Source organism: Chaetodon auriga, chromosome 2 (assembly GCF_051107435.1).
Source record: "Chaetodon auriga isolate fChaAug3 chromosome 2, fChaAug3.hap1, whole genome shotgun sequence".
In the NCBI taxonomy this organism is placed as follows: domain Eukaryota; kingdom Metazoa; phylum Chordata; class Actinopteri; order Chaetodontiformes; family Chaetodontidae; genus Chaetodon; species Chaetodon auriga.
This window is the reverse complement of record NC_135075.1, coordinates 15774832-15794107: the sequence shown is the minus strand read 5'-3', so window position 1 is coordinate 15794107 and position 19276 is coordinate 15774832. Positions and strand designations below refer to the sequence as shown.

Below are 19276 nucleotides of genomic sequence, written 5' to 3'. Positions count from 1 at the left end.
ATGATATGCCAAAAAAACTGTAATTCCAGGCATGTTCTCGTACGTTGGAATGAAATGATTTGTAGGCTGGAGCAGCTCTGCAGCATCACAGTGCTTCATTTTTAATGTTATGTGCAACTTTGATAATATTTGTGATTGATTGTTCATCCCTAAATACAAGTATTATTTGTTGGCTGGCTCTAAATTTCTGTTACGGATTACTCAGACTGGCTATGGAGGCTAATAGGCCCGTTAAGGCTAGCTCTAATATTAGCTTTTGGTACATCGGCAAGGATATGTGAAATTACTGTAATTTCAAAAGCATTGCACATATCCCAACACAGAATGGATGAGAGAGACTTGTGCATTATTTATGGCGCTATGTTTTGCTACATTTTCAATAAAAAAAAAAAATAAGGTGGGTCTGAAACTTGTGCATGCACGGCTGGTCTGTGGGGGCGCGTCGGCTCTGCAGGTCGATGATTTTGCCCAAAGGTACCCAAACTCGTATTATTTTGTGCACATTTTTTACCATTTTAAGTGTGGTGGGTGAAATTGTTGCCTGAAGCAAATCTTAAAACATCTCTGCGGTGAAAATTACATTCTGCCATTACTGGCCTCTTTCTTGAATGTTGTTTGTTGAATATTTTTTTTTTCCTTTTATTCCAGTGAAAGCATGAAAGCAGTTAGCTTGTAAAAGAGCTTCATAAGTTATTAGATGCTCACTGCCTCTTCAGTAACAACAATGTGTCCCACTGCCAGCAACACGTAGTTACATCTCTCCATCTCTGTTGGGACACAGACAAACAAAAATGGACGTCCTCAGAGTAGAGCAGCAACGACGTGTGATCAAACCTTAAAATGAAGATCTGGATAGAATAAGGTTTATATAATTGTGCAACAAAATCTCTGCACAGCTGATTCCTGTCAACTGAACTTTTCATTTAGAAATTTTATTACAGACAGAACGACACAACCATGGCAATGTGCTGTACATAATTTCCAAGGTCTCACAGCACCGACAACTTCAACTTACAGACATATCATAACTAGTCTCCGGAAGTGAGTGAACTTTGGCTAAAACAGAACCGCAGAGTGGTTTAAGGAACTATAGAAGTGACCATTGTGGTAAAAAAAAAACAAAAAAAAACTAAAGCAACTATCTGAGCACTGAGTGACGATAAAATGTTCTGTACAGTATCTGAGGGTGAAAGTTTACTTCTTTGAATTGCATTTTAAATCCTAGTCGTGGTGACCTGGAGGTTTCGGTAATGTTACTTTTCTACTGCAAGTCCTCACTGCTGTTGATGACAGTGGCTTCCTCTCTGCCTCAGACTTCAGGACTTCAACCTGCTTTATTCTCCAAAAAAAATGAACAACACAATGAAATAGGTCCATCAAAATTTCTAGGGAATTGGCTCCTGTACATATTTACCCTGTCGTCACTGTATATCAAGACACCAAAGTCAGGTTATGCACATAAACACGTGACAAACAAATCCTTCGGGACATGACCTTGAAAGTGGGGTACGATATCAACTGTCACACATAGGCAAAAAGATGCCATATGATGATCCAGGATAGCCAGCGTCAGTGTCTTTCCTTTGACGCTAATCGTAAACTGAGGTGTCATTTCTAATCTGCGCAGGAATGGAGGTGATTCGTACACGATTACAGTTCGAAATGAAATACAGAATTGGACAAATCTTGCCTCTCATTTGCTGCGCACAACGCGCAGAGAAAATTCGGTTTGTTGACGAGGACTTAACCCTATGGGGGCTGTCTGCTGTTCTATCCTGACAGAGTTTCAAATATAGGATCAGGAATTATTTAAAAAAAGAGAGAGATTACAGTTTAACAAAACATACAGGCTTCAAAAAGAGGAATTAGAAGGCGCAGAAATGCGGCATGTTGGTCATGGCACGAGCAGCTTTAGATCCACCAACAAGATTACATGACAGATAACCAGAAAGAGCAACAACTGAGAAACTCTCTAGCATGCCAGTGTTACATGGCCTCATCCCTTATCTCTTCAGCATCCTCTCTACTCCTCTCCATCCCCCAAGGGCTCCTTCTTCTCAGGCACCAGTTCAACTGCTTCTGTAGATCCGTCCTCACCCTGAGGGACCTCCTCCTTCTCCTCTCCGTCTTCCTTCTCTTCCCTCTCTTCTCCCTCCTCCTGCTCCTCCTGATCCATGTCAAGCTCTTCAAAGGACGAGCCGCTGCCCATGGACTCGTTCGAGCCTCTGTCGCTCTGGTCTCTGGGCTTAATGTCTTCGTTTGCATCCATTATGTCCCTCAGAGGCAGGGAAGAGGCCAGGGAGGCGGCTGTGGAAGCAGCCAGGGATGTCTCTCTGCTGTCCCAAGGCACGCCGCCGCTCACTGAACTCACATCGCTGTGGGAGTCTGCACCTGCAGCAACACGGGAAAGAGGCACAGATAACAGAGGGCCTGTGAGTGTGCAAAAACAAGATCGCAGGCAACGACGACTCAATTAGGGAGAGCTACAGGTGTTTGTGTGCTATTTATAATGAGCTAATATGTTGTACCTAATAGTGCAGGATTTCCCTGGTTGACACTGGAAAGAAGTCACAACTAATGTACCTCCACATTTCAGAGGAGCACACAGGAAATGAAGGTTTGAATACCCTATAATTTACCCTGCATTAGGGACATGTTTGGACTCATGGGTGAACCGTGGTTGGCTTGAAGTCCGTGAAGTTGCCAACAACCATTCTAACCAGTGAAGAACCTTCATATCTTGTTAAGATAAACTGTGCAGAGGCCTAACAAGAAAATGTTGTCAGCGATTAGAGACTTGTGGTGACATGAGTATACAGCCATGCTTGCAGCTCTTTGAGAGTGTTCTTAGGAACAGCAATACTATGAGCTAAATGCTAACACGCTCACAATGACGATGCTAACACGCTGATGTTAAGCAGGTATGTTAGCCACATTCACCATCTTAGTGTAGGGTGTTAGCGTGCTAACATTTGGTAATTTAATGTCCGTACAGTCACACAATACAATCCATCCAGTAGCTGTTGAGATATTTCACTAAAAGCCCAAAATTTCTGCCTCATTTTTGAGATGCTGGAGTCTGGATCACCGAACAGATATTGCCGTATCAAGTCACGCTGCTAGCATGACAAAAAAACCATCACTATGTTTATATAGAAACAAAGGTTGATGCATTAACTAACACTGATATTGTGCTTTGTAATAAACCTCATAAAAGTCGACGCAAAGCTGTGAAGATGAATGATGAGATGAATTTTCATTCCCTGCAATCCTTTGATCGCAGCTGAGCAAAATAACGTTATGAAACATCTGATGCTTTGGTCACTTAAAATTCACCAGATCTGTCTCAGAGAAAATTTAAGCTAATGCTTTGTTATAATAATACCTTCTCCACTTCCTTCCTTCAGCTTGAACCTGGTTATTAAAACTCATTAGGAGTCTGTGTGTCTACTGAGCTCGCAAGAAGCAGATTATTATTGTTGAAATGAAAAAGGATCTTTTGCATAAACCCAAAGACCGCTCATTACTTGCATCTAATTTTCCATCGATTGTGCTCCCGTACAGCTAACTGTGGCTTAGTGGGGTGAGAGTGTTCTTGCAGCTGCCGTCCACAGCACATAACACGTCTGAAATCATCACGAAGAACGTCCATCAGCTGAATTGATGGAGATTTCCTCACCCACATAATCATCTTGCTAATGCTTTCAGACCAAACCTGATTCTAATTGGCCTTTGATCTACGTCTCTCTGTGAGTGAGCAGCCATTCATTAGCTCTTACTACTGTTTGTGTGTTGGAGAACCACAAGATAAATGTTGTAATGTGCACGGTTGTGAGCAGGAACATTGTAAATACAGTAAAAATACAATATGAAAATCTTTTTCTTTTTTTTTCAATGATTTTTTGAAGGCATTTTTGCTTAATTTGTGATGGTGATGGCTGGAAGGGGAGCCTCAGGCTGGAATCAGACACGTGCCGCGGCAAGGCCTCTGCCTTCATGCATGGTACACAGTCTACCAGGTGAGCTACCGGGGTGCCCCGCAGCAATATGAAAATCTTACAGGAAGTTTTGAAATAAATTCTGTCCAACACTCAATATTTCATAGAAAGAAACGGGCTTGCTGTGTGTCCGGTGGGTCAAACACAAGTGAAACGAGAGAGACAAATGAAAGATGTTGTTGCTTAGACAGCCTAAAATTGAAAAAAAAAAAAAAAAAAAAAAGGGAAAACAGGAACCAAGACTTAAGAGGCGCAGCACATCTCCCACCTACGTAACAAAGATTACTCAGTGAGCCTTCCACAGTTGGTCTTCCAGAAGAGACTTCAGAGGCAGAAGAGTATGTGAGAAAAATACAGAAAAACACCACATGTATAACTGATAAATGAGATTTTGTTTTTCCTACTGTGTGCTTTATTACAACAGCTGTTAAAGCTGTGATCAAGGTAAGACAAATGAATCATCTTCTGGAACCTCTCTGCCAAACACACTTTAACTCTATAATTAGAGGCTAAAGTTTTTGCAGTTTGTGTCTGTGCTCTTGTATTGTTTTAAGAAATTTGTCTCTGCTGCTGCTCCTATGCAACATACTGCCGCTTTTATTATCTTCTGAATTAAATTGGCTTCAATAATATATCTTATTTGGTTTGAAATGAACGGCCTCGATATAAAACGTCTTCCACAAATAAAATCTGACTTGTGTTGACTTGACTGTCCCACAGGGCAGTAAAACATTATTGTCCGAGCTACTTTCCTGCTGCTTTCACACTCGAAATAAATCTCATCCACACATCAAAGTGTGTTTGCACTAAATGTGTCACCAGGGACCCAGATACAATAAACTCGGAGTCTCCGAGCTGCTCGCTGGGGTTAGTCTTTCCTTTTCATTCATTCCAATCTCAACATCACTCAGCAATCTAATTATCACATCCAGCAGATCCCATCCTGTCTGCAGTGAAGAATATTATATATGGGAAGCCTATTTAGGTTATTTATATCTATTTATGGGCCTGTTGATTAGCTAGCAGGTCCAAACAAAACCACTGGGAATGGTCTTCTTTGGAGCAGGTCCAGTGTGAATGTGACACAGAGGTATTGCTTTAAAATGCATATAGACGGAGTGTATGTAGTGATTTCTATTTCATTTGCATGTTGCAGTAAAAGGACTTTTCCAGAGAGACTCGTTTTACAATACAAGGAATTTTACGGGAAATAATGGGTCTATTTAAGGTAATTGGGTGGACGGCCCCCCAAGGAAGAGTCTCAGCACACGGGACAACTTTCACCCCCTCCACAACTGTAAGCAAGTCCTGACATTGGTACCCAGGTTGATGCCAGCCAGCTGCGCCTCTCAAAGTCTTTTAGATAACATTTGCCTAAATTAGTTCCTAAATTGGGCCCATTGGGATTATTAGCAGTGAATCAAGGTCTTGTTCTTCAAACTGTTTGAAACAGAGGAGAGGATTTTTTTTAAGGAGGTAATTAGACACAGGCAGGGCTGAGGCATGCTGAGAGTTTGGAGACTCTGAGTCAGAGAGGATGGCGAGAAAGCATGACATTAAAATGCACAAACACGAGTTAAGGAGTGATACAGCAGATGGATCCTCTTGTTTACAAATTAGGGTTGGAAAATGCACATGCACATGTGTGTCAAAGTAAACAGTGTAATATCATAGAAAAAAGCGATAAATACAAAAAATAAACCCTTTTTTTGTTCATGTTCATGCAACAGTAGAAAAGTTTCCATTCAAATTTAGCGCAAATTTGAACCAAATTCCAAGAAAACCTGCAAAAGAAAATGTGAATTAATGCACATTCATTCCCCATTCACCACCGGTATGTGAATATTAGGAGTCGCACGCACTGATTCTCCGGTCAGATGCCATTAAACCACTGCAGAAGAGGAGAATGCAACGTACTGAGCATTATTACCTAAAGATGAGCAACTCTACACTGATCACAATCAAACAGACATGGAGTGTTTTCAAATGCACTGAGTAGTTTTACAAGCCTGTCGTATTTTCCAGCCTGTCATGCCTTCTGTCGCGAACTGACCATTTATCAGCGTCTGAACATGAAGCCCGCTGGCCTGCTTTGCACCGCGGCTGGTTTGTGGCTTTAAAAGATTAACAAGCTTCTCGCAGCACAAACAGTAGTTGCTGTGATCACCAGACTATCAAACAAGTCTTTTCATTTTGTTTGGGTGTTTACTGCTCTCAGTGAGCTTCGATGGTAGAAGCAGGACAAATGCTGGCCACAGTCAGAGTATATGGTGCAGACAGTCTATATAATGTGGACAGTGGAGGGAGTTGAGGGATGAAAAGTTGAATCTCTCAGGTGCTGGAGCAGGATTTCCACAGCTAGCTTGTCAGACAAAGCCTGGGCTCCAGTGATTGATCCGTCTCTCATTAAGAAAGTTCAGCTGTCTCTGGGACCCAGAACATAAACACACACACACACACACTTTGTTTTGTACAGTCTCCATCTCTGACAGTGGCTACTGAGCCCAATAACTCATGTAATACAGAGAGATCAACCATGACACAGCAACGCCGCACACAAACAGGCATTCAGACCCCCTCACACGTCGTCTTCTTCTTCTTCTTCTTCTTCTTCTTGGATAACATGCAACACCTGTGCTGACTGTGCAAATGCTGACCACTTTAGAAAATGCACACCTCAACAAGTTTCCTAAGTTGAAATGAAAATCTGATTTAAAAACACTCAACAGAACTTTCCAAAGACACAACTAAGATTAGTTTGCACTCCAATTGTTTACGGTTCCCTCAAAAGCAGCCGTACGCAGCACAGCTGTTTAAATTCTGCTAACAGTAACACTTCACTTCGCAGCAGAAATTCTGTCACTCTTGAAACTCCAATCACACAATAGCTCCTTCGCAGCTCTCCCGCGAACAGTAAACCAGGCCTGTGCTCGAGGGTTTCAAAAGGAGCATGAAAAGAATCGCACCTTCTTCGAAACGGTGTTTAAAGCAGTCACATGCAGTGGGATCCCAAAGGCTGATGTTTAGCTCATTCTGGTTTAGTAAATGACTGATTCAATATGATGAACCTGAATTTGGACACACTTTATATTGAGGTAACATTAAGCAGCATCAACTAGTTCTTTATTAGTCCTCATAAAGCACTTGCACTTCTGGGGGTTAGGTTATTAAGATCATAATTCATGTACAAAAACTTCCTTATATACCATCAATAAGCAGCAACTAGGAAGTTCTTTAGTGAAAACTGACTAATAAAGAGCCAATATGTGACTAATGTGCACGAAAATAAGCAACTACTCAATGGTGAAACTGTGTACCTCTGTATAAAGTGTATATGTTTATCAGGGCATTCATTTTGCCCATTTTTCATGTTTTGATCTTACTGAATATCATTACTTACATTAGAGTCCTCTGTTTAGTAAAGCCTGAATGCAAAGATTAAGGCATTTTTTTCAAAGCAGGTGATCTGATTTGTAATTTTTTCTTTTTATTATATTCTTATCCTAGGGGCGGCACGGTGATGCAGCAGGTAGTGCGCGCCACCGTGCCGCTGGTTCGATCCCCGGGTCAGGCAGGGCCTTTCTGTGTGAAGTTTGCATGTTCTTCCCGTGCATGCGTGGGTTCTCTCCGGGCACTCCGGCTTCCTCCCACTGACCAAAAACATGCTCATTAGGTTAATTGGTGACTCTAAATTGTCCATAGGTGTGAGTGTGAGTGTGAATGGTTGTATGTCTGTGTGTCTGTCTATGTAGCCCTGCAATCGGCTGGCGACCGGTTCAGGGTGTACCCCGCCTCTCGCCCATTGCCAGCTGGGATAGGCTCCAGCCCCCCGCAACCCCGAAAGGGATACGTGGGTATAGAAGATGAATGAATGACTGAATTCTTATCCTGCATAGAACAAACCACCACCAACAAACTGCTTGAACTGCTCCTGGACCCCTGTGTTTCAGTGTGTACCCCTCTGACGACCACTGCAGATTAACCATCGCTAACACTTGGATCGTGGTGGACGAGCTTTGACTGTTTATATCGCAGCCTTTCTGGAGCTCTGTTTTCCAGCATAACCTCACCAATAAACACGACTTCTCTTCTTGCATTGTGCTCCAGCTTGATGACATTTCTACCCTTTCATTGCTCGGCTTGAAACCTTGCAGCAGTCAACAAACTTTGCTCAACAGTAATTTATTGATATAAACAGATTCAAAATTAGAGTTTGAAATCATTTCAATGTGTATGAAGCAACTGCTTCATGTCTTGATTTCAATATAATATTCTAAAGCGGCTGGAGACAGAGAGAGTGTGTGTGTGTGTGTGTGTGTGTGTGTGTGTGTGTGTGTGTGTGTTGGGGAAGAAAGACACCATAATTAAAGGATTATAAAACATGCAAGATCAATTAGATTTGATCTGAATAACCATGTTGTGGAATTTGTACTTATTAACTTTCTAATTTGTTAGAAAAGCAAGCAATAACCAAAAACTTTGTCTCGGTCTGGTGATGCCGACAAGCTAATTTAACACAGTGAATGGCCTCAACTCTCAGTGCAGCAGGATGTCAGTCCACAAGCCCACAACGGTGCTGTTTCTGTGTGAAGAATGTCTTTCACCTGTCTCGGGCAATGTCACACTGTCCGCGTCAGGAGCCGTAAACATGCACAGAGCATGTGGGACCTTCTACCTGAAACGTCTTCTGGTAGGCACGTCTTTAAGCTGTGTTTACAAGCGATGTTACATGATCTAAGCTCAAGGTTGACAGCGCCTGATGTACATCAGCCCACCTCCGCCCACTCTGTCCCAGCAAGCCAGCACCATTTTCTTTCTCGAGTGATTTGTACAATGACAAAGTCAATACCGCCAAAGGTCCAGCCTACAGGTCCAGCAAGTTGGAAAGAGTAATAGCAGGCAGAGGAGACATTGCGCTTCAAGACACATACTTGCAGTGACAGGACAATTACAGAGTCTCGTATATCACATGTCCTCAGTGATCAGGGGCGGGAGGGGAGTCAGTGCAGCGTCGGACAAAATCAAAGCTGCCACGTATTTCCTGTTTGCTTGCTCCAAACTGACACGAGCTGTAGTCTCAGCAGAGCAGAAGCCCAGAAGTGTTTCTATCAACATGCTCGACTGCAGCTAAATGACCCCAAAAACCCCCCAAACCAACCACCAAGTGACAAATCTCTTAAAACTTTTGTTGTCAGTGACACATTTTGTTCGGTATTTGGAATTATGCTGCTATGGAGAGCTTTTTGTTTGACACTGTCACACATGTCCTCATGAGGGCTCAACAGGAACAACAGTGTTTGGCTGGAATGAACAAAACACAGTGTTACCTGTGATGTCAGTCCCTCTGTCCTCGTCAGAGTCCTCTTCTTTGACATCTGGTTTCACCTCCTCCTTCATCTCTGGAACAAAGAAGTCTGTCTGGCGAGACAGTGGAACCATGTATTTGATGATGTCCGTACCACAGATCTCAATAGTCGGGAATGCGCTCAGCTTCCTCTCCTATGTGAAAGAAAAAGACACAAAGTGGACAGTTAAGATGTGTAACATGAGGCGTTGCTGCACAGCTGCTCTGCATGTATTTTATATTATCAGCTGACTTTCACACCTCCAGGTTCACTTTGATCAGTTTTTGCTTGTAAGTGAAAGCTTAAAAAGTAGAAAATCATGGCTTTGTGCTCATGAAAGGTCCAGTGTGGCACATACACACTGTGTCTATCAAACTGAAGTGGCTCTCAGGGTCGTCGCTTCTGCGTCGGCACATGTGTTTTTTCATACTTGTGTAAATTATTATTTGTTTTGGAGTGCAGAAGTTGCTCGGCGCAGCTTTAAAACACTCAGAGGCATCATAAAATTCGCTGTTAAATCCTCTCTGTTGACACCTGTCACATAAAAGTTGAAATACGGCCACAGTAAAGAGAGCAAGGGGGTCTGGATGAAGAGCCATGGCGGATTTTAGACCAACTCTGCTAAAAACTGAGAATGAAAATATGGACAACGTCCAAATGATAAGTTCTGATGGGCAGAAGACCTCAGACAAGCAGAAAATATCAGAGATATGTAGCTTTAAAATGTCTTCACTTTGCTGACATAACACTATGTCTTTGACACATTAATATGAATATGTCCTCCCATGCGAGTCCATTAAAGTTGCATTACCACATCTATGTGTCTACATTTGCTCCCTCCAGTGGTGTGTATAGAAAGTGGAGAGTTTATAAATATTATACCATATTTTCTCTAAAGAGGACATTAGCCTTGCATAATTTGGCCGTATGCTTTCATACAGTTCTCAGGGGACTGCAGAGACGCGAGCTCTCCAATGGGCCATCACAGCAGCTGGAGGAGGCCCGGGCGAGCTGCTCGGGCCGGTCTCAGCTACGATCGCTCGCAAAGTGACAGATGAATGTTTGAGTGTGAGATACCATTTAGGAATACATGACCAAAAAGCCTTGACGACAGATTAAAGTTAAGCAGTGTCAGACCCTCAAAATCAAACTGGTTAAATTGAGTCTGCAGACCTTCACGTTCATGTTTTATTCTCCAATTTTATAATATTTCTGGCCTCATAGCCGATTCACAAGAAAACCCTACTTTTAAAGTATTTTTTAAAAAATCAGACAAAAATTCAAGTCTAAACAACAACTTTTCTTTTTTAATTTCCACAAAATTGTTGAAAGATTACTTCTTGTAATCTTTAACATAGCACAGATTTCCTCTCATTAATGCTGGTCCCCCTTGATCCAAACTCAAAAGAGTCTACAATATGAATAGATATAGTGGATATAGTACACTAAATAAATAAACTCCATTAAATATTAATAATTAGTATGTATCTAAGTAAAAAAGTAGGGGTACACAACGCAGAAAAAAGGCCTCATGACTGATAGATTATGATAAATTAAATTATTGTCTCTGTTGTAGCTGGTCAATATGGAGCTATTTTTAGTTACTGTATACATTGTTTCATAGTTTAATCAATAAAATAAGGTCTAAATGCATCTATACACAAAACATTTTCTGCATTTCTAACAGTGGATCAGTTTGAAATATTGCAGCGATGTAGAGCTGCAGGCTGCACACCTCCAACTTCTCAGCGAGGCAACCAGCTCGTGTCACTGCACCCCGCTGTCTGCAGACTCAAGCATAAAATCAGATCCCAGTTATTAAAGATTGTTTTGCTGCACCCAGAATTCAGTGGCCTGTAATATTAAACCACATTTCCTCCAGGCGTCGCCAAATCAACCTGGACTCAAATCCTCCAGATTGCCACTTTCCATGACTGATGAGCTCCAAGTATTCTTCTCAGTCTACAAACTCTCTTTGCTCTTGACACAAACAAATGTAAACCCTCTACTTTACTTTACAAATATGCCTTTTCAGAAGCAGTTTCTCCAAATCTTCACTCCCTCTCTGCGTTCTCTAATACTATTTGCAAAGTGAAAAGATTGAAGGTTTCATTTCTACGCAGTTGCTACTGGATAAATGTCCTTTTTCCTTGAATAGTACTTATCTGTCAGGCTTTTCTTTGTTCTGGATCTCTTGTGGTTTTTCCTTCATATCCTTTCCCCACACGGACCCGGTGAGAGACAGATCACCCCCTCTGCACCCCACTACACAACACAGCTCCTTTTATTTGAATTTTTATGCTCACGCTGGTCTGCCCCTCGCTGTGCGAACGCTCAGATTTTCAGAAATGCCTCATCTCTAAATTTAACTGAATGCACAGACTCGCAGTGCTGCCACGGTTGTGCAACAAATATGGGCTATTCTGAGAGGACAAGAAACATGATGGTCTTAGAGCAGTCACCTGACTCATCTTCCTCTGGGTCAGGGTGATCTGGGCTGATTGATTGGTTTTAATCTAATCCTCTGCAAAATAAGACTATAGGAGCTGGTATGAATCACCTGGCTGCTACACACAGGGGTTCCAGCCCGGGGCTGCCTATGCAAATGAGTACCCATCTCCTTGAACCTGCTCCGATAATGAGCAGGGAAATCGAGACAAAGGCAGTTCAGTGTACTGTAGGCGCACACACATACATGTGTCTCCAAGGGATACCGTCACAGATGAGCGAGAGAAAGAAAACAGCGTGTGAGAAAGCTGTGTACCAATATGTGTGTGCATTGCTGACAGTAACATTTAGCTTGTTAAAACAGTAGCTCGTTCACAGTGATCACATCCTCTCTGTGTGAGAGGCTTTAACCCTCGTGCCAGGAGGGAGCGCCGCTTTTTATTTCTACCTGAGACGACAGCAGGTGATGTTACTGATTAACACAGCGTCGAGCAGAGAGGAGGAACTCGTCATCAAACCGCCTCGTGTTATATTTGGAGGAAAAAAATGAAATGTGGAAACCTGAATATTTGCAGCCCTCCATGACAGTATGAGACCTCGCTCCGCTGTGCGTGTGTGTGCGTGTGTGTGTGTGTGCGTGAGGGTTTTTGCCTTCAGCACAGGAAATGACAAACACGACATTTTTCTACCAACTCCAAATATTTCGCTGTAGCCGCAGGTGATCAGTGCTACTTTGACATTACTGGAGCATGTGAAGCCGAGCGGGCCGTCCAGTGGAAACACTGTGGATGACTGGATTATGCATCATTGTGCCGCATGCTTTTAGTAATACAATATTCTTCTGTGAGATGGCGTGTCAGGTTTCATTAGGCTTGATCAGCTTTAATAAGTTTTGATCACATTTTTAGTTCTGGTCCCGACTTTAGGCCACTTTGTTGTTTACCTTCCTTTCAAGAACTACAATTTAATGCCTTTAGTGCTGGAATTTTGTGATTCTTGTATTTTTACATCAGTGGTGTTTAACTGTGGCTTATTGCAGGCTTCTCACTTATTAGCATATTGATTGATGTATCAGTGTTTTTCATGAGGAAATTATGAATTTACATCACATTGAATAAACACGTTTGATGTATATCATCTTACCCATCTGAGACCTGAGCGAGGGACATTCATGTACTAATAATTAGATTCATCTTTTTCTCAGTGTTATTCCACACATATCTTATCATAATCCCAAAAAACGTGTGTATGATCTGGGATGGAGCCAGCAGAGACACTGAGACTGGAAGCTGTTTAAGGCATTTTGCAATATCAAGTGGCGTTTTAAAAAATCCCATTTTCACCTTGCAACCAAACTCTCTCCAAACTGAGGTGTTTATTAAACAGTGTCCCTCCCTGCAGGTATTTTCCAATGTTTAATCTGTGATTATAATATTCATTTCAGTTCCACCTCCTTTGGATATCCAGACTGCTGCCCTTTGATAGATTTCAAAGAACTCTCTGACTCCACGTGTGAAAATTAGGTTCTTCCTCATCACTCTCTCTGCTGTTAACATGAAGATTTGCTTCAAAATAGATGCTAATTTATATGTACTCGACACAGCTCCATACGTTTGTAAACAGTGTCACTGTTGCATAAAATACACACAAACCATGGGCCTACAAACCAATTTCCCATACAACACAAACAATATCACAACCCTAATTAAGAACCCTGTCTGAACTGGAGGAAATGTAATTGTTTCCTTTCTTTTCCTTCCTTTATCCTTTATCTGCTGCATCCTTTTTCTCAAAAGTGTATAATTTGATAAAATGTTATATGTCAAATATAAAGGCACAAATCAAAGAATCATTAATTAGGATATTAGATCCAATAATCACCACTTGTCTGTCTAAATCATTAATTCATGGGATGTTAATAGTGTAATATGTTGATTTTACTGTATATGTAGTCTAACAGTAACATTACGGGTATTTCGATGCAAAACCATAGTTTAAAAGTATAAATGATTTATTAAGTGTAATTTATATGGTGACAAGGATTTAAGAATATTTTTTTTTTAGTTGATGCTTTTATTATCTAAAGAGAAGACAGGAAATAAGGAGGGAGTTGAAACAAAGGTCAATGATACTCATGCACACAAGATAACAAGTTGTTCGTACAAGATAAAAATATCTATATAGCTACAGCTGCTTATGTCTGCTAGCTGCTGACAATGAGATGCCTGCTTTAGTTCATGTCTGTGTAAGATCGAGGACGGTGGGGGCGGAGCTCATGAAATGTAACCTCAGTCACTGTCATAGTTGCTCTAACCTTCAAATATGATATGAACTAAGGTCTTTCCATATCACATATAATACAGGTTTATCTTATTTCTCTCGTCCACTTGGTGATTCTTGTTGCCGCATCTGACAGCCAAACAAAAAGAAGATAACTACTAACATCTATTATTTAACAATGATAAGCAGACCAAAGCAGCTCTCATCTTTGGAAGGTTCATTTCACTGACCAGCGATCCATATTTCCTCTCACCAGGGAAATGAATAAAGAAATAGCAAATAGATTAACTGTCCCATCATTATCTCAACTCGCTCCTGGCTCAAATGTTTTAATTATACGACAAGCTGGATGTTCCATTTCCTCCCCGTGCCCTTTTCTGGTCCCAGCTTGCATTTCTGATTGGGTACCATCTATTTCCCTATCGTCTATCATGGAGTCAACATGCGTCCACTTAACCTGCGTCTGTGTCTGGTAGCTGCTGGGATTGAAATGTGCTCTGCTGCAGGATACGAGAGGCAGATGAGACTGAACCGTCTAAAACGGGTCAGTCGTTCCTCCCTGCCGCCTCAGAGCAGACTCAACATTTATGATTATCACCGTCGCACTTAGACTCTCGACGCTGATCCATCATCCTGGACAAGGAAGTACAAGTGAACAAGCCGTTGGTATCTGCACCACCAAACCAATAAATTCCACAGACCATTACCTGTTCCTAATAATGGTACTACAAAATAGGTCACTCTCAGTCCTGGCCCTGCTGTCTATGTTACGCAACCTCACTCTTAATTATTCATGACCTTGTAGCGCTGAAGTGTTTTGTCTATGTCACATTACATTTAAATTGATGGAGAATAAGTGATCCTTTTTCTTTACACAATAACCTTCATTTTATTTCTTCACATAAATCCCGCCGCTTTTCGTTTGAGGAGAATATTCTCACACTTATTGTGTTGCGCCTGCAAACATCTGAAAATCAACCTCGGCACTGCAGAGTAAAGAAATCTGAACGCGGTGGAGGTGTGAGACGATAGACATGTCAACATTTGGACACTTCTGTATATCATTTCTACCTGTATCTTTAAGTTTGATGGTTGTATTAGGTCCTTTTTCACATCAACGAGCAGATGTGCTTTACAGAAACACTGAGTTTACCTGAGTTTTTCATCAATGTGAGGAAATACTTTGATATTTTTCCAGTAGTTAATTTGCTGCATTAGCCATGAATCCTAAGAAGATCACCACCTGACCAATGGTGACACAAGGAACTGGGTCCCCGGGCGCCGGTTGGATGGCAGCCCACCGCTCCTGGTCTGCCGCGGAGGAAGGACGACCAGGATGGGTTAAAGGCGGAAGATAAATTTCACCAGTGCATGGCGTGTGTGTGGGCATGATGCATGTATCTGTGTGACGAATAAAGGGGATTGTCCCTCTGATTCTTCTTCTTCTTCTTCTAATGAATAGTTCCAATCAAAACTGCACAATACATTACATACGGATGATTTCATCCATATCACTCTCCTTTAGTACTCTTACACCTCTTTATAAGTGTGTCAGCTATAACTACCAAGATGTAGCCTAGTTTCTCAAGCTGATATAATTACCTACAGAACATGTCACATACTGGCTGAGTATGTAAGGAAAACATCAAATGTAAGAAGACATCTTTTATTTGCTTCCTATCTTCAAACATAATACAGCGGCTCACTCCTGAAAAACCCTTGTGGTTCCAGATGTTTCAGCTGCTATTTGAACCGTGAAGCCACTTCCTTTGGTTCGAAAATATCATTTAATATCAATTACTTGGTCTGTGCAATGTACAGTCAACCAGGACAATCAGAGGAAATTTCCGTGGCTTTGGGTAGTGATTATGATATCTACCATCATGCCTAATTAAAAAACAAATAACCTGTGAAATCTGGCTTTATCCTGAAAGTGTTTGGTTTAAACGTGAAGTGACTGAGGAGACAGAACCGGCAGAGTGTCGCAGGATCTCAGAAAGAGGCTGCGAGGAGGAGCTGTGAACATAATCAACCAAGTACATGTGCAGGAGGGTGACAAAGCCGGCTGTGAGACCGTCATCTGGGGGATCAAAGGACACAGGTTCAAGCATCAGTTCTGCTGAAGTGCCCTTGACCAAGACACTAAATCTCTTACAGCCTCAGGGTGCCGCTCTGTGGTTGACCGTGTGCCTTCATTGGAAGATACAAGCAGTAATTTCCCACTGAATCAATAAAGGTATCATATTATTTTTACTGCTCACCCTCCCGGGAGTAGTACAATTGTAATTGTAACAAGCTTTATAATCTTCATCAGTCTTCTCAGGTGACAGGACCCCAACAGGATTTCACAAATCCAACCAAGAAAAAACCAGACTGTACTTGTGGACGACAAAAAAAAAAAACAAGTTGCAAAAACTCACTGGAGTACTTAATTGTTATGTACAGACAGTGTTCAACTCCCACCTAATAGGACTTTCTGTCCACGAAACAGACCATTTTAAGGAAGAAATTAGAGCTGCTGAAGCCACTTTATTTAACTGGGAAGTTCATTAAATGGTGATGTAACGAGACATCGGGGTAAATCAGGAAGGATTAGGATGGCTGTCTGGGGAAAGGTGTACACTGTGAGTGTGTTAATGTGTGTAACTGTGTGTGTGTGTGTGTGTGTGTGTGTGTGTGTGTGTGTGAAGGGTGGGTTGAGGGACGCAGAAAGAGACATATATAGGAGAGGGTCTCAGGAGGCTTTGTAGTCTTTGACCTCTCTGCCAGCTGCTTTGTGAGCACACAGCAGTCCTCCTCCAATAGAAATACCAATAAGAGGAGAGTGAACATAGATAACAACGCCTGTGGAGCCTGATTTACTGCATGACTTAACTGACTGTGAAATAAAGACATGGCCACAGAGTAACTGGGCCACAAGTACAGCAGAAGAGCTCAATACTGACACCGTATATAATATTTCAGCCTTTCATATATGCAATGTATTCTATCATCTCAGGTCTGATGATTAATACTGACACAAACAATCTTCCACTTCCAGATGTGGCTTGAAAGACGTGACTTCAAGCAGCCCTTTTCAAAGATCCGTGCATGAGCTTCGTTCTTCTTTTCATGTCTCATCTCTCAGCTCAGTGTTTGTTTTCCGCTCGCTGGCTCTTCTGGCTGATGGCCAGAAAAAAGAGACAGAAGACGACGGAGGATCTCGCTCTCGAGAGGCCGGCAGTCTCACAACGCCGAGGAGCAAAACCGCTGGCAGATATCAAGAGGTCTGACTGGAGATCCACCCGGACAAAGGTGCGTTTTTTACCTCGCTCTGCTCAGGATGTTTTCAGAGATGCACTGTGGTGTTTGTGTGAGGCACAGATAAAACCGAAGCGGGTAGATGTGCTGCTGGCGATATACCCTCCTTGACATTTGCTGTTATTTCTGAGGTCCATTGGCCAAATGTAGATGTAAAACAGCGCCACATTCCTCGACAACTGTAATGGGTTTTAATTGGAGAACAATTATCTACACATCAGATTTTGGTGTCATTCTCCCAAAAGTGACGAAAAACTGCTTTTTCTTAGATACGACAATGTTTTACACGATTGATCATCAATCCTACCAGCAGGGATCAGTGACAGAAGGAAATCATTTCATGTTCATGAACATCAACCTCTCCCAAAACTGTAAGATACTCTTAAGTCAAAGGCTGATTTGGCTCGTTTGTGTCAACTACAAAAGCACCGTCCTACAATTACCTTCACTCGTCTGGGTTCATTACTCTTTCCACTGACACATAAAACTCAGCTGGACACCGAGGGTCCTCTGGAGTTCTCCAAGAGACGTTACAAGGTATTTTAGGAAATTCGGGCAGGCTGAGGAAACATGAAGGAAGAGGTGAATTGTAACACTTTATCGCAGCCCCTGGAGTTCAGTTGATATCAACAAAGGAGGATTTACAGGCGAGAATAAGAAGATCTGAGGCTGCATTTTAATTCAGACACATGGTGGCAGGATGGGAGGGTGGTGAGAGGTCCTGCTGCATATCCGAAAGGTCACAAATTCCTTCCCTACGTTCCACGGAGCTCCTCTTTCCATCTATTTCTCTCTTGGCAGCAGAGCCTGTGTTTGACAGATTGAACAGGAAATTGACGAACTGCTCGACCACAAAAAGGTGAATCCCATAACCTTCCACAGTGGAAATCATGACCATCAGGAGCAGTTTGGGATTCAGTGTTTTGCACAAGGAGACTGCAGGAGCTGAGGCTCGAACTGCCAAAACGGGGGCTCCTCGGGCACTTTCTATGTCCACTAAACTGTCAAACATACACAGAGTCTTGGTCCATTGGTCTGGAGTCCTGGGGTCTCATTTATTAACACTGCATAGGATCCATACTGTGCTAAAAGTGTATGTGCACATAAAAAGCCGAAAATGGCACGTGCCATAAAATAAGATTCATAATACCATGCACACGCACAACTGCAGGCGACGTACCCTTTATAAATCACAGCCCACCTGGAAATGTGCACACGTGGATCAGCCTGGTATCCCACCCTCTATACTCCCACATTCAACCATAAATGGTCAATGCAAAGCACCTCATGAATGCTGATGCTCTGAAATGAGCCTGCTGGTCAGCGGTTCCTTACGGTGAATCACGGCAACAGCCAAGAGAAAGAAGAAGAAAACGAATGTCTCTGACACAGAAATCGAAGTGCCCGAAGGTGAGGTGGAGGTTAGAAAGCACAGATTTTAAATTCTTCCTTTGGCATGGTCCTCCAGCAGTGCCTGTGCATCCATCATGCAGCATTAGGCACAAGTGTCACTGCAGTATTTATAAGTTTACAGCAATCAGACAGACCGCTTCATACCCTGCCAAAATGATGGCGACTATTAGCGCAATCCCCCACTCTGGGATATCATTTGAGAATAGAAGTTTGACAGGTGAACACATTTTTTTATTTATTTGTGTCAGTTCTGGTATGGCAGGCTTGGCCTGCATTATTAGGACTAATAATGAGGATACAGAGTGAATCGATTGTGCGGTAGCTGTCACTGCCTTTATATACAGACTTTGCTAATTTATACAATTCACGCGCAGGAGGTGAAGGTGTGTCGGGTGAGGTGATTGGAGAAGGCAGCGTGTGTGTGTGTGTGTGTGTGTGTGTGTGTGTGTGTGTGTGTGTGTGTGTGTGTGTGTGTGGCAGCCACTTCGCTGT

The 19276-nt window shown here is 42.3% G+C and overlaps 1 protein-coding gene across 1 annotated transcript in view; it reads right to left on the bottom strand.

Annotated features, from left to right (window-relative positions):
• Positions 1–900: 900 nt before the first annotated feature.
• tex264a (testis expressed 264, ER-phagy receptor a) overlaps positions 901–19276 on the bottom strand; it is a 67250-nt gene continuing 48874 nt past the window's right edge. Inside the window, exons 3-4 of the mRNA XM_076757356.1 lie at positions 9326–9497; positions 901–2391 (exon numbers count right to left, since the gene is read on the bottom strand). Coding sequence (XP_076613471.1) covers positions 2024–2391; positions 9326–9497 — 540 coding nt within the window. The 3' untranslated portion in view covers positions 901–2023. The remainder of the gene's footprint in view (positions 2392–9325; positions 9498–19276) is intronic.